We start from the raw sequence: 13,775 nt of genomic DNA, 5'->3' as shown, positions 1-13,775 counted from the left end.
CTGAACAATTACCAGTTTTAGCTCAGGACTGTAACAGAGTTGAGCCTCTGTCATCTAAGAACAAAACAGCTTCAGAGGCAAAGAAGTGAGTAATAAATATGTTTGCATAAAATTTTCAAGAATTCCTAAATGCTGCCAGTGGAATTTAAACATATTTTGCAGATCTCGGTCAGAGGTTAAATATAAATGTCAAGGTAGCTTCCATAATATAACCTGCCTTACCATGCTTGTAATTTAGGATATTACGATTCTGCTGTGGTGTAACCAGTTTGAAAACGCAAAGCACCAAGTCTGAGAGGGCACTAAGGAAGATGGGTCTGTAGGAGCCTTTTGTATTGCTGGGCTTGTACAGCATCTGGTTCTGAACCTGCTTCAAGCTCATATTGTACTAGATGCAAGACAAAAATGTAGATGTCTTTAAAAAAACCAAAAGCTTCTAATGGAATAGCTGTGCTTTACCGAATGGATGTTCACAGTACATGCACCTTTAACTGTTTTCTGGTGAAGCAGAGAAATGGCTTTCATGTCCAGGCTGGAATACAAACAGCATAACCTGGAAAAAGCCCAGAGGAGAGCAAGGTAGCAGTAGCATGTTCACAGTGCTGTCTCTAAGTGTTACAGCACACCAGTGACATCCAATTCCTGCTAAGATAAGAGTCCTTCAGATTACTGTTTGTTTGCTTAAAAAAAGCAAACCACCAGAACAACAAAATCCTGAGCTGCAACCATACAGGCACGCAGTGTTACAGCCTTACTGTGTTTACATATTGGATTGCATGAAAATTACTTTCTAGTCATGTTTGCTCTTACGTACTTTCTTATTCTCTTTAATTTCAGCATTTATAAATAGATAGCTTCATACCAGAACACATTTTAATACAAGATGCACTCTTCCCTTTGACTTTTACTTATATCTGTATGTTGGAAACACATATTAAAGGCACTTCCTTGATGTTTTCAAGAACTAAGATAGGAGGGGTTTAGTTTACTGTTCAATAATTTGTCCTGCATGTTTATGGTTGCCTTGTAGTCACCTTAGTTAAACTGCTTCTTATTCAGATTACAGTTTGAAGGCCGCTGTCTTGCAGGGTTTACTTGCACTCCCAGGGTAGGTGATAGAAATGTTGCATTGTCCCTGTAACTATTTAGAAACCAGATGAGACCAGATTTCCTACTGAAAGATGTGTAACCAGGCTGAAGCAATCATATCAAAGGTCTTTCAACCTAATCAGACAGGAGAAATCAGTGGGAAAGGAATGTAACATGGATAGACTGCATGAAGATGATGCACACATTGGCACCATGGTGATAGAGCGACAGAAAAGTGCTGCCAACCTGAGTTGTATAAAAGATTAATTCTGTGTGTTACCACACTGCAGTTGTTGTTTTTCCAGCTATTTAACATATCTCCTCTTCCTGCAATAGCATCATTAAAATTTTGTGAACGCAAAAATGTTGGAGAGACTGAAAAAAGAACCCAGCACCTTCCAGCTGTGGTGAAACATTTGAATAATGTGATACTGTTTGTTTCAATGTGTTCCATGGGTACAGGTGGGCTGAAACTAGTATTTCCCTATGAAGATTAAAAAAAATAAAAATAAAATCATCTTTTTGAGAAATGTTCTGATTGGAGAATTCCAGACTGGCTGGATGAGAAAAGGATGGAGCTGGAGTTCAGTGCAGTTGACAAAGACTGAACTACCAAAAATAAACCCATCGTTGGTATTGATACTTAATTTAACTGGATTCTGCTGCTGTAATTAGTCCACTCTCACAGCTGTCCTTCTAAGTTTTGGTTGCCTTAAACTTCCAGCATTTACTGCATATAGTTCTGAATCCAGCTTTTGCTGCAGAAGTGGTTGGGTTGTATATAGCTGACTTAATAGAGCATTTGGGACTTATGCTTCAACTCTCATTGTTCCTCGCTTTTTGCTGTGGCTGATACATTTTAAGGTAGAGTTTTTCATACTAAGATGTGAAATTCTGTTAATGTTATCAGTGTATTTTAACCACATCATACTTACTACATGTTCTCTTCACAGGTACATTTGGGCGCATTTTTCATGGGATTCTAATAGAGGAAAAAGACCCCAGTAAAGAGAAACAAGTTTTTGTCAAAACTGTTAAAGGTATGTTCGCATTGACGAGTGTTTTTGTGTCCACTTGTTTGGATTGTGGTGCGTGCTGAGTGCATCAAAATCTGTCTTTAAAACCAACCCCCTCCTCCCCAAAATATGCAAATTACTACTGCTTAAAAAGCAAAAGCAATTTGGATGCTGCCTTCAGCAGAGAGAATAGAAATCTTATATGGAAGAAGAATGTGTGTTTTTCTTTTCCCCTAGCATGTCACTGTTTTTTCCATCCACAGTCTTTCTCCCTGCAAATTGCTGAAAAAGGCACCTGCAGTGCATTTTAAAAACCTTTTATGAACATATGTGGTTGTACAGAAGATAGGGCATAGTTTCTGCCATCCTTAGATTTTGCTACTGAAGCATAAAAATGATCATTTAGAACTTAATTTATAAAAATATACTATCTCTGTTCAAGAAATATGTTGGCATCATTTAAGTCATGATGGACAGACTTAAGAAACAACAAGGTAAGTATAGGTGAAAACTGTATCACAGATATCCTACATATATACTACATAGATTCCACATACATCCTTTTATCTACACTCCTGGTAAGAGTTATCTAGTAGCTCACAACAGTTGTGCTGAATTCCTCATACAGTATTTGCTTCACAAGTTACTTCTGTCATTTCAGTTGGGTATATTATTGCCTTTGGTTTTTCATTTTACAAGTTCTTTAATGCTTTAAAACAACCTCCAAAGCCCCCAAACAAACAATTAGGCTTCTATAAGATTTTTAACTTGTTTTAATTTTTTTTTTTTTTGCCTGGCTAGTAATTTTTAAAGATACTAGTTGTGAAGAGGAAGGTGGAAATTAGTGAAGCTGCTGAATTTTGTTGTTGTTGAATCTTTCTTTTACTCATTTATTCTGTGCCATTTAAGAAAAATACACTGCTTAAAGAAAGCAACCTTCTATAGCTGATATGTTCCTCACACAATCAGATGCTTGTGATAATAAAAAAAGCTTATGTGGAAAACCACTTAGAAAAAGATTCATGCTCACTTCAAGGGGAGAAGTTTCTTAAAGTCAACCTGATTTGGAATAAAAGTAGCTAAAAAAGAGGTTCTTAGTTCTTGAAACAGTATGAAGTGGCAGTTTTTGTGATGGATGCTGTTGCAGTGACAGGACAAGGGGGAATGGCTTTAAACTGACAGAGGATAGGGTTAGATTAGATACTAGGAAGAAGCTTTTCCCTGTGAGGGTAGTGAGGCCCTGGTACAGGTTGCCCAGAGAAACTGTGGCTGCCCTATCCCTGGCAGTGTTCAAGGCCAGGTTGGACACAAGGGCTTCGCGCACCCTGCTCTAGTGGAAGGTGTCCCTGTCCTAGATGAGGTTTCAGGCCCTTTCCAACCCAGACCTTTCTGTGTTTCTTTGAATAAAAGTAATGTGAAATTAGCTTCCTTTCCTGCCTAACAAATCCTTACTTCTGAATTGGTCTGGTATGGCTGAACTGTAAGGTGGAATGAGTACCAACAGGGAAGTATTGCTTTGTGGACAGCAGGAGGGTAACCTGTGAGTAAATCTGTCTCAGCATTGAGTCAGACAGCAGAACTTGGTCTGTGCTCTGGAGCAACTGTTTGTATTTCTCCTAATGTGATTCATGGAGGGCTGAACAGTGAGGATTTGCCACTGTCACATTTCCTTTTCTTGTCTCTTGCATGTTCTCATGGCCATTCCTATATTCAGAGTGTCAGTGAAAAGTAGATATGCTGCCCCTTTGGAAGATGTTGGTAAGCTACCATTTAGCATGTTGGTGGTAGTTAGAACTGTGTCTGCTGAAGTAGTCATAGCTTTAACAAAAGTAATACTCTTATATAAAGGCAAATATTTTCCTATAGTGACTTCTAGCAAGAAGCAAAGGAGTGTCCCGTATTTAAAGAAATGAAAAGTATGGTTCTTTCCAGTGGTTTTGGGAACTTTTCCTAAATTTTGCCCTCTTCTGTTGCCCCTCCCTGCCAAACATTTCTGACTATCATTTTCCTGTGATATAGTTTCCGAAAGAGTTAGCCCCTAAGTCTTAGACAGGGTATGGTGCTCCTCTGTGTTTGATGAGGCAGTCTGACGTGGGGCATCATTCACCTTAATCTGTGATCCCCTTCACTGTGTTATTTGGTGCTTCTCTGTCCTTACTCAGAGTCAACAAATGCATCAGCACTTGTGAGCCCCAAACCTGTTGTGAACTAGGGCAGTTTGACATCTGTACAGCACCACTCAAGCATGATTACTTTTTATAGCACTGGAGTAAATGACAAGACAAGATTTGTGAGAGCATCTTAATTAAGCTGCCTCCCATCACTACTTACCTTATTGCTTTACCAAAATGGGGCTTCCAATCCTCTCTTAATGCCATATTTCTCCCTTACAGTGACTTGTATCTTTGACACAGTGCACATCCTGATTTCAATAGCCCTTCCTTTTGCAGTGAAAGATTTTCTGGCTGCAGTGAACTGGAGCATGGCCTTCAGGGAGTAGTGGTATTCACATAATTGTTGTCTGTAGGCAATTTCTCAGTTCTAAAAAGCATCTATATGGACAAAGTTTATAATAGATTTTGCTGATACTTGTCTGTGAAACAATACTGTTTTGGGCAGCAGAACGTTGCTAGGAAAATAACTATAAACATCCCTACTTCTTCTTACAGCGGTTCATTTGCCATGCTAATATTAAGCAGCTTTGTCTTCATACCCTGGCTGTGATAGTTGTGTGTACAGCTGGGTCATGTAATAAGTTGGGAATTTGATCTGCTTATGGAAAAAAAAAATATAATGGAAAATGCTCCTTAACCAGACTTTTTCCTTGATCTCATTCATTCTGTGACCACACACGCACTGCTGTTTTGGCACAAACACAGGAGTAGGGCAGGACTACAAAAGTGAGAAGATGGGTATGAGAACTATTAAACTGACTTAAGTATCTCTGTTGCTGAAGGCAAGAAAGGAGCCTGAGGGTCATGGAAAAGAAACAAGGAAAAAAGGCTTTGTGTAGCTAAGTGCTCCAGAACTGTCTTGTTTTACCCAGTGGTGCACTGTGGATTAAGTCCAGTGCTACCCTGAATGACCCAAATTGATGGGAAAGGGGTTGGATCTTCTGAAAAATGTGAACTGAAATTCTTTCAGCAGGTGCTGAACAGCCTTAACTCTGGCAGCTTTTCTGTATGCCAGAGGAGTTTCAGCCCTTGGATCACTTTCATGGCCCTCCTCTGGATGTGCTCCAATGGCTCCATGTTTTTCTTATGCTGAGGGCCCCAGAGCTCGGTGCAGTACCCCAGGTGGGGTCTCACAAGGGCAGAGTAGAGGTGGAGAATCACCTCCCTCAAGCTTGGAACTTTGTTTCTACAGTTGTCTACTGTGTCACTGGATATAAGTGACACCTTCACCCCTGCAGAATAACTCCAGTGTACTGGCATACAAGTGGCTTTGTGTTAGGTGTTACCATTTGAAGCTGTATTGATCCCAGCAAGTTTTCATTGTGCAGAGTGGTAAAGCTAATGGAGTAAGTCTGTGTTAACCACTGCACATGCCCAAGAAAGCCCAACAAGTAGTATGAATGGACGGGAAGGCTTCCTTGTGCCATAGGCAGCCCATGTATATTGGCTTTTAGGAGAAGACCTCTGCTGTAGTAGGAAAGGTGTCAAAGAAGGGTATTGTGCCATTCAAGTAATAGGTTCTGAATAATGCTCATTAGGAAAACCTGTGAAGAAAGGTCATGCCATAGATAGAGCAGCAGGTTCCTGTCATAATGCATCTCTTTTTCTGTTCCTCCTTCAGTTGTTAGTGTGTTACAGGATCCATAACCTTTCAAGATGGGTTATTTCCAATATTGTGGACAAAGGAGAGTGCACTGTCAGTTTTCTCATTTCATATCCCAGAAAAAGAAGATTGTTGTGGCTGACATGCTCATCAGACAATAGTTAGATCTGTATTTCCCACTCTAAGAGAAGTCTATTTGCAGCCTTCTCACATTGCTTCTTTCCTAACTTATCTCTCCCCAGGGTTGATCCTTTTCCCCAAAAGGATCACAAAATGAGGATAGTTGACTAGTTATGGCAGTAGCTGCAGCAGCCTTTCCTGCTTTCCTTCCCTTAAGTTTTCTAGCACTGTGGTAAGGTGTTGAGCATTACTGTAAACCAGAAGAGTGCAAACTGAAATCAAGAGGCCTTGATTTTTCTGAATTAGTACGTATTCTCCCTTTGGAAGTGGTCTGCTGTTAGAGGAATCAGTAATACGTAAAAACTGAGAAACCCTGGATCTGCCTCCCTTTGTCCTGAGAAACTTTAAGTCAAAGAGGCCATTTGGAGAGTGAGAAAACTTCTTCTGAAATCTGTCACATCTTTTATTATAAAAATACAGTGTGAAGGCAGAATTCATCACTGAGTGCCAGAAGTTCACTCCAGATCCCATAGAAGAGGTTTTCTTTCACCTAACTATAGCACACTCCAGAGAAAAGTTGTAACATGCCCTGGGTAGTGACAAAGCTTCTACCTGCACATTCATGAAATTAATTTATAATGTTTTTTTTTTTTTTTTTAATGCTGTATCATCTAACACTTCAGAGTGTGTCTGGATGCCTGAGTCTTCCGTTATGTGCAGTGCTCTGTGCCATAGAGGAAAGCTCAAAAGAAAAAAGTGGGTATCAGTTGGCAAAATTAGAGGTATTTTTCTGAAAGCTCTAATAATTTTGGGAATACAAAGATCACAAGCCGTAGGCAAAAGGTGTCACTTGTTCATACTTTCTGTGGAGCCTTCATTTTGGCTATCCCGTTCTTTCCTATTTGCAGGTCACAGTTTCACTGTGTATTAATTTGCTAGTTGTCATGGTAGAAGTTTTAGCTGCTTTCACATTTAGACTTTTCTATGGATAATTTGCCTTTGTTCTTTCTTTAAATGGACATTCGTGAAGATGGAGGGTGTATGTTTCATTACCAATACAAAAAGAGAATCTGTTAGCCTGTACTATATTTGGGATATTGAAATTTGTGGATCAACACAACCTGAATAAGGTCTTTGTTAGAAAGATGAAAGACTTTGTTGGCATTTGCTATCTTCATTGTGTTTCTTACTCTACAGTAGAATTGTTTTATGAGGTTGTAATGCTTCGCTTTCAAATAGGAGGTTTCCGATCACTCTTAATTTTGGGAAGTGTCTTAGTTGGCATGTTTCTCTAAAGCTGGCATTGCATCTCTTGCCAGTGATTAACAGATCTCTCCTGCCTTTATATGGCATGAAACAGACTTTCTTGTGAATCTTTTAGATCATCTTATGTCAGAAGAGGAAGAAAACACACAGTTTTCACCTTGGATTTAAAGAACACATTGTTCAATGGTGTTTTTCCTGTGAATGAGAAAATTCTTTGCCAAACAAATGGAATTGTATTATTCCAGGAACATATGAAGTGAGTTTGAGTGCTGCACAACCCTGACTCATTTAATACATTCTAGCCAAGGTACACTTCTGTTAAAAACAACTACTCGTGCTGCTCAAGATAACCCAACTGCTTCCATTTCATTTTCTAACCACTTAAAGCTTTTCTTGTGTACAAGAAAAGAGTGTTTGAAAACAAACTACCCATGAAAAGCCCTGGAAACAAAGTCATAGTATGAGTGTGCCTAACTCTTAAGACTTCATTGTTTTACCAGCTTAACAAAGATTTGTTCATGCCGTCATAGGTCACTAAAGGACTCTTTCAGCATTCTTGGCTACCTCCAACATTATACTTTTAAAAACCTCTTACTTATTGTTAGTCTAGTTCAGAGGAGATGCTTAAAGTGCACCCACAGAGACAATATAGATCGTGATGCTGTAATGGAAGCCTTGGAGAAGGACCTTACCTTACCATGAATTCATCTGGTACAGCTAAGGACTGCAGCTGCCTTCGGAGTATTTGTAGTACTCAAGAGTTTTCTAGTATGACACAAAACCTGCACATTGCAGTGCAAGTTGGTGTTGAGTTGTAGATATGAGGAAACCTATTAGATATTAAATGTTGTATGTTAAAACAAGCAGGAATTAACTGTTAATAGTGTGCAGACCTGTTACTGCTCAGTGATGTCCATTTTGGCCTGCTTACAACCTAGCTGAAGGCAAGCTGGTGACCCGTTATGGCTTCTCCAGTACAGTTAGGAGGTGTAGGAATAGAGATCCTGAGAACTTCCATCTATGCAAAGCAGGGGAAAGCAATACTTAATTGTCATAGGTTAGTATAATAAGCTTTGTGTTGACCAAGTTGAAGGGTTGTTTGTTCCTATTAGACATGACAGCATACCACAACCTCAAGCATACACAGTTCTACCCAAGTTACCCTTTTTGAATTGCATTGAATTTACTGTTCTGGGCAGTTCATTCTTAAAATCACTGCCTTGTGAAAATATATGATTTTAAGATCATGCCTTAAATATGCAGTATTTAAGTTAATTGTTAGAAGTATTTAACTTCCCAAAATCAGAGTATGGGATCCTGTTTCTGTAGAAGAAAGTTTACGACAAAAAAAAAAAAAAATAAGAAAAGAGCTGCTTCTAGCCTGAACTAAATTCTTAAGAGTCTTTGTAAAGGAACATACTTGAATTTAAAGAATTAGGGAAAAGCAGCAAATTCCTGAATATAATCTTAAAAATGCACTGTATTTGTCATGTAGTCTCAGTTCACTACAGAAATACCCAGAGGCTTAAAATAGTGTAAAATACACAAAAAATATACTGAGTGGCAGCTCTGGGGTTGATGTCCAATGTTCTGTACTTCTTAATTTAAAGATTTGCTATTCCATATGTTTCTGCAGGGTGGAAAAAACATCATAATCTCTAGTACACTTTAGTCTACATCCAGTTAAGATCATTACTTGTATTTCAATATTGTTAGCTGGTGCCCTTTAGCAGTTGATAGACTTGGAAACATTCGATCAGTTATGTCTCTCTTCCCCAGTTTCACTTCACACTGACTTACACTTTCAGCTTCATTTTAAGTTAAAGGGTTGCTGAGAAAAGAGCCTTTTACTTGCTGCTATTTCTGCAGCTGCTTGGGTTCTGGTATTATTGTTATGAAGGGAAATAGTAAATCATTCTTCTCTCTGCAATTCCATGTGGTTTAAAATGGTGTGTGTACTTGTAATGTAGGAAAACCAGAACAGCATTCCCTGTTTTAGTAGTGTCATGTTGAATCACTTCCAGAACTTATTAAAATTAGGCTTGGAAAACTGTGAACTGCATTGCTTTGGAAAATAAACTTGTATGGTTGTGGTGTGGAAGCAAGCATTTCAAGATAAATAGCCTTGATAGGAAGATGGGAGGAGAAATCCTGCTCTGTTGAAATTTGAACAAGAGTAAGTATCGTGTCCCATGATGTAACCTCCTTATGTTGTATTTTGTGTCTGTGTGTCTTCAAATACAAGAGATCTGGGTTCTGTAGGATGCATGATTGTCCCGTAGAGCAGGTGGATGTTGATGTGTGAGTGTATAGCTGTTACTTGAATGCCTCTGTAGCTATTTGGACTTGCATATGCAGTAGAGCTGCCAAACAGCAACAAGGTGGTTTTCCTTCTGTCCTGTGGCAGGCAGAAAGCCATCAGATGTACTACTGGCTTCCGTGGTAACTTATCACTGTTTGACTGTTAGGACTTCTTGAAGTTTTAAAGCATAAATATTTGTGTGTTTGCTTTTTCTTCTACCTGTGAAAAGCCAGGTTGGATCATGATTACTTGCATTCCTTAAGCAGTTCATATTTCTGTTGAAGGAACCTTCTAAAAACGACTGCTAGCAGCGTTAAAAATGTCAGGTACAACAGAAGCAAACTCAGGATAGTGTGAGTGTTGAATTCTATCCAAAAGCCAGACTTATGTAGAAGGATTAAAGCAGTACTCGGGCATGCGTTCCCTTTGAACTGGAATTGAATTCTGCCTTGGGAGAAATTTTACATAATTAATTGCTCTGCAGAAGGAGCAGTGATTAAAAAGGATGTGTTGATACTAGGAACCTTTCTTAACTGAAACTGAACATTTAGGGCAGTTCCAGTACTACATTCTCAGCTATGGACACAGTCTGTGACCATTGTGCCTGCCTGTATGTTTTTCACCCTTCAATAAGCTGAGCTTGTGGACTTTGTCACTGCATATTTGGAAAAGCCCACAAGTCTGAAAGATAATAAGGGTAATAGAAGCTTTGTGGAAACAGGTGGCTGTATAGAACATGGGTTGTATAAGTGTTCTAATGTTGGGGAGTATTAGCTTTCTGTATGAGACAGAAGGAAGCTTGCACATGAACAAGACTTTAAAAATGGTCCAAAGGTGAGAAAAGCTTCAGGTAAAACATCTCTTTAAATACTGTGGTCAGGAAATACATTTATCAGAAGTCTTGGGCTTCCTAACTATAGTGTTTGCAGAGCCGCTTCTGATGCAAGTGCTGAAAAAAATTGCTCTGTGTTACTGCCCACATAACCCTTGGTTATATTGCTTTTAAGATTCTGCTTTGTCTTCTCCCTGAAGAAGGAGGTTTCAGTGACCATGCTACAGTCTGAAGTCTTTAAGCTGTAATGCTGTGCTTTGCTATTTTGAGATTCTAGGAGGTCTGACATAAAATGTTATTCTTGAAAGCCATCCAGTTCATCAGGTAACCCACTGCATAGCCAGGTAATTGCTGCTTTTCATCTCTGGTAAGCAACTTGAGGTGCGGAGTGAGTCTTTCTGATACACTACCACCCAGTGAATGCAGAGCTTGATGCTCTGCAGTTGTTATGAGTACCCAGTCTTGGAGCAAGCGGATTGGTGTGATGTCAGTGTCAGTGCAAAACTTCAGAGAAGTTTCTTCCACATGTTTGTTATAGTGATTCATGTGACTGACTGATGATGAACAAAGACTTTAAAATGCAGTGTTGCAGATGGACTTGGAGAAGTTGGTAAAAATTGACTGGGTGCTCTTTCTCCCCATGAACCAGGAAGGGCCTCGGCACATAGAACACTTGCCAGAATTGTGTGGAGAGATTAGCCTCTTAGAGTAGTGCCAAGAGCCCTATTGTGCCTGGCTCTATACAAATAACAGAATATCATGAGATAAACTTGCAGCCATATTAAAGCTTCTTAAAATGCTTTTTATTGCTCTGTGCCTTCGGGTATGCTTTCTCAGCCCGGCTCTTGGCACAGGAAGGGTAAAACCAGTGCTTTAAAAGCATCTTCCTAGTTCCAGAATGCGTTTACATCTATCTCAAGTAGTCTTGTTTTTAAGCACCTTCTGAAAGCTGGACCTTTTTGGTCTGAAGTGAACATCTAGGATTCCTACTGGGTGTTAAACCTTTCTTAAGTCACGTGACCTGAAGTCTTTGCTGTTGAGTTGCTCAGATGTTGGTGTGTGATATCCTTGTGAAAGTAAAATAGATGATGCTCTTTCAGAGCTAAGCATCACTGACCTGGCTACGCCTTATGATCAGCAAGCTTCAATTGCATGAATTGTTGAGCACTGACATATTCTTAATCACAAATAGTGTTTATATCTCAGAGGGAAGTTTAGCTATTTTTTAAGGCTTTGAAGAAGTTGTGTAACAAGCCCTTGTTGCCTTGCCCTGGAGCGTCTGGCTTAAACTCAGGGCTGTTTCCTGATGCACAGATTTAATGTATGGGAGACTGTGGCCTCCTCAGTCATGGTTTTAAGTTGCTATTCTAATTTAAGAGGTTGCTGGCCTTGCGGGAGACTTTTCCCCTACTCTTTAGCTGTGTGTGTGGCTGTGTTCATATCAAATGACTTCATGGGCACAGAAAAAAGGAGCCGCAAAAGCCTGTGGGCAATCTCACGTGTTTGACAGGATCAGTCCCCAGGTTTCGTTTTGTGTGGCTACACAAACAACTCTGTGAATAAAATGCCCAAATGTGTGTGCTTACATGTAATGCTTATAGTTTTGATATACTTTTTTGGTACAGGATTGCACTTTGGCCCAGGCAGGAAAATTAAATCTCCTAGGATTCACCTTAGTATGTCCTTGTAAAACTGCCTCACCAAGCCAGAATTGTTCCTGGCCTTGCTCTGGGCCTGTGTGTTTCTTGTATGAAAAGCCAGAAGTGCTGTGGATTTTCTGGATCACTTTTAAGGGTTTTCAGTGCAAGATGGTCAGATTCACCAGGTCTTCTACAACAAAATGTGTCATTACCAAAATCACCTTCTTCCTAATCTGTGAAGACCTGTCTGTTGGATGCTTGAAGTGCTTAAAACGTATTAAATGTGACAGAGTTTAAATGTACTTTTTCTTGTGTAACTAAAGAAAATGGCCTTAAAAAGTTTAATTGCAAAGAGGACTGTTGCAGTAGCATTATTTGGGTTTTTTACCCTCTTTTGACTAGAATCAAAGTAGTGATTTATAGTCTGTTTTGAATTGTATCTAGTACAAAACCACAATAATCAAATTGTGTGGTTGTTCTAAATTGGCCCTGGTCTAAGCTGGAGGAGTATTAAACTTGGACTGCTATTGTTTGTTCTGAGTGTGTTGCATTTGTTGGTGTTCTGTGAGTTTTTTCTATACAGAAAACAAGGAAATAATATTGATAAGAAAGCACAATACGGATGCTGGGACTGTTTCAGTAGATAAGATTTAGATTTCCGTATATACTTGAATGGGAGTCAATTGTCCTTTTGGGTGCTCAACAATTTACAGCATAGTGTCTCCAAGCTGAAAGAAGATGAAATGTAACATCTGCTGAAAAACACCCTGTATGATGGAAAGGGAAAGGCATCAGTGAGTGTTGTCTCTTAGTGTTAGCATGAAGAGATGAATAGGTGCATTGTCTGAACCAGATGAACTCGTTCTGTAGATTTTAAAGCCAGTCTTCAATAGTCTACAATTTAGAGCTTTGAATTATTGCATGGTGGCTTTTTTAATTAAAAGCAAACCAGTTAAGCAAGCACAGAGTCAAGAAGTGTATAAGCAAGTTAATCGGCTTAAATTCACACCCAGTAATCTCTTTCCTCCCTTCGTCATATGCGGGGTTGAAGAGATTTGTGGTCTTTGAGTTGTAGTAATTAATGCACTTCAACCTGAAGCTGTGTACTACTAGCCTTCTGGCAGTTCCTTTAACTTCTCATAGTATGCTTTTACACCTCTATTCTTTTTAATGCTTTTTGCCCTATATCATCATTAGATGATTCAGCCATTCATAGAATCACAGTATGGTTTGGGTTGGAAGGAACCTTAAAGCTCATCCAGTTCCAAACCCCTGCCACAGGCAGGGGCCCCCTCCCCCCTCACAGCGTCGGAACCTGGCCTTGAACACTGCCAGGGATGGGGCAGCCACAGCTTCTCTGGGCACCCTGTGCCTCAGCACCTCAGCACCCTCACAGGGAAGAATTTCTTCCTAATACCTGACCTAAATCTCATGCTCGTATAACTTAATTTTAATATAGTATTTTGGGTTTTCTTATTTGTTTACACGTCAAATTCATCACATAGAAAACACTTGAGTACTGTTGCTGCACGGTAGGTAGGACCTTACCTTTCTCATGCCTCTGTGTGCTGGAGTGCAAACGAGAGGCTTCAACTGACCTTTACTTAAATGTCTCCAGCACTGCAAGAACCTGTTCATACCATCCCCCATATGTACTTTTTATCAAATACAAAGAAATAACACTGTTTTGATGTATCACATAAAATCATAGAGTAGTTAGGGTTGGAAAGGAC

At 39.5% G+C, this 13,775-nt stretch overlaps 1 protein-coding gene across 1 annotated transcript in view; it reads left to right on the top strand.

The window, feature by feature from the left end:
* LOC104408179 (tyrosine-protein kinase RYK-like) overlaps positions 1 to 2,129 on the top strand; it is a gene marked incomplete at its 3' end in the record, with an annotated part of 16,883 nt that extends 14,754 nt beyond the window's left edge. Inside the window, exon 9 of the mRNA XM_010017688.1 lies at positions 2,043 to 2,129. Coding sequence (XP_010015990.1) covers positions 2,043 to 2,129 — 87 coding nt within the window. The remainder of the gene's footprint in view (positions 1 to 2,042) is intronic.
* Positions 2,130 to 13,775: the final 11,646 nt, after the last annotated feature.

The sequence above is a fragment of the Nestor notabilis genome, unplaced genomic scaffold, assembly GCF_000696875.1.
Source record: "Nestor notabilis isolate BGI_N333 unplaced genomic scaffold, ASM69687v1 scaffold10467, whole genome shotgun sequence".
NCBI classification, from domain to species: Eukaryota; Metazoa; Chordata; class Aves; order Psittaciformes; family Psittacidae; genus Nestor; species Nestor notabilis.
The sequence above is the reverse complement of the archived record's forward strand: the minus strand, read 5'-3'. Positions and strand labels throughout refer to the sequence as shown.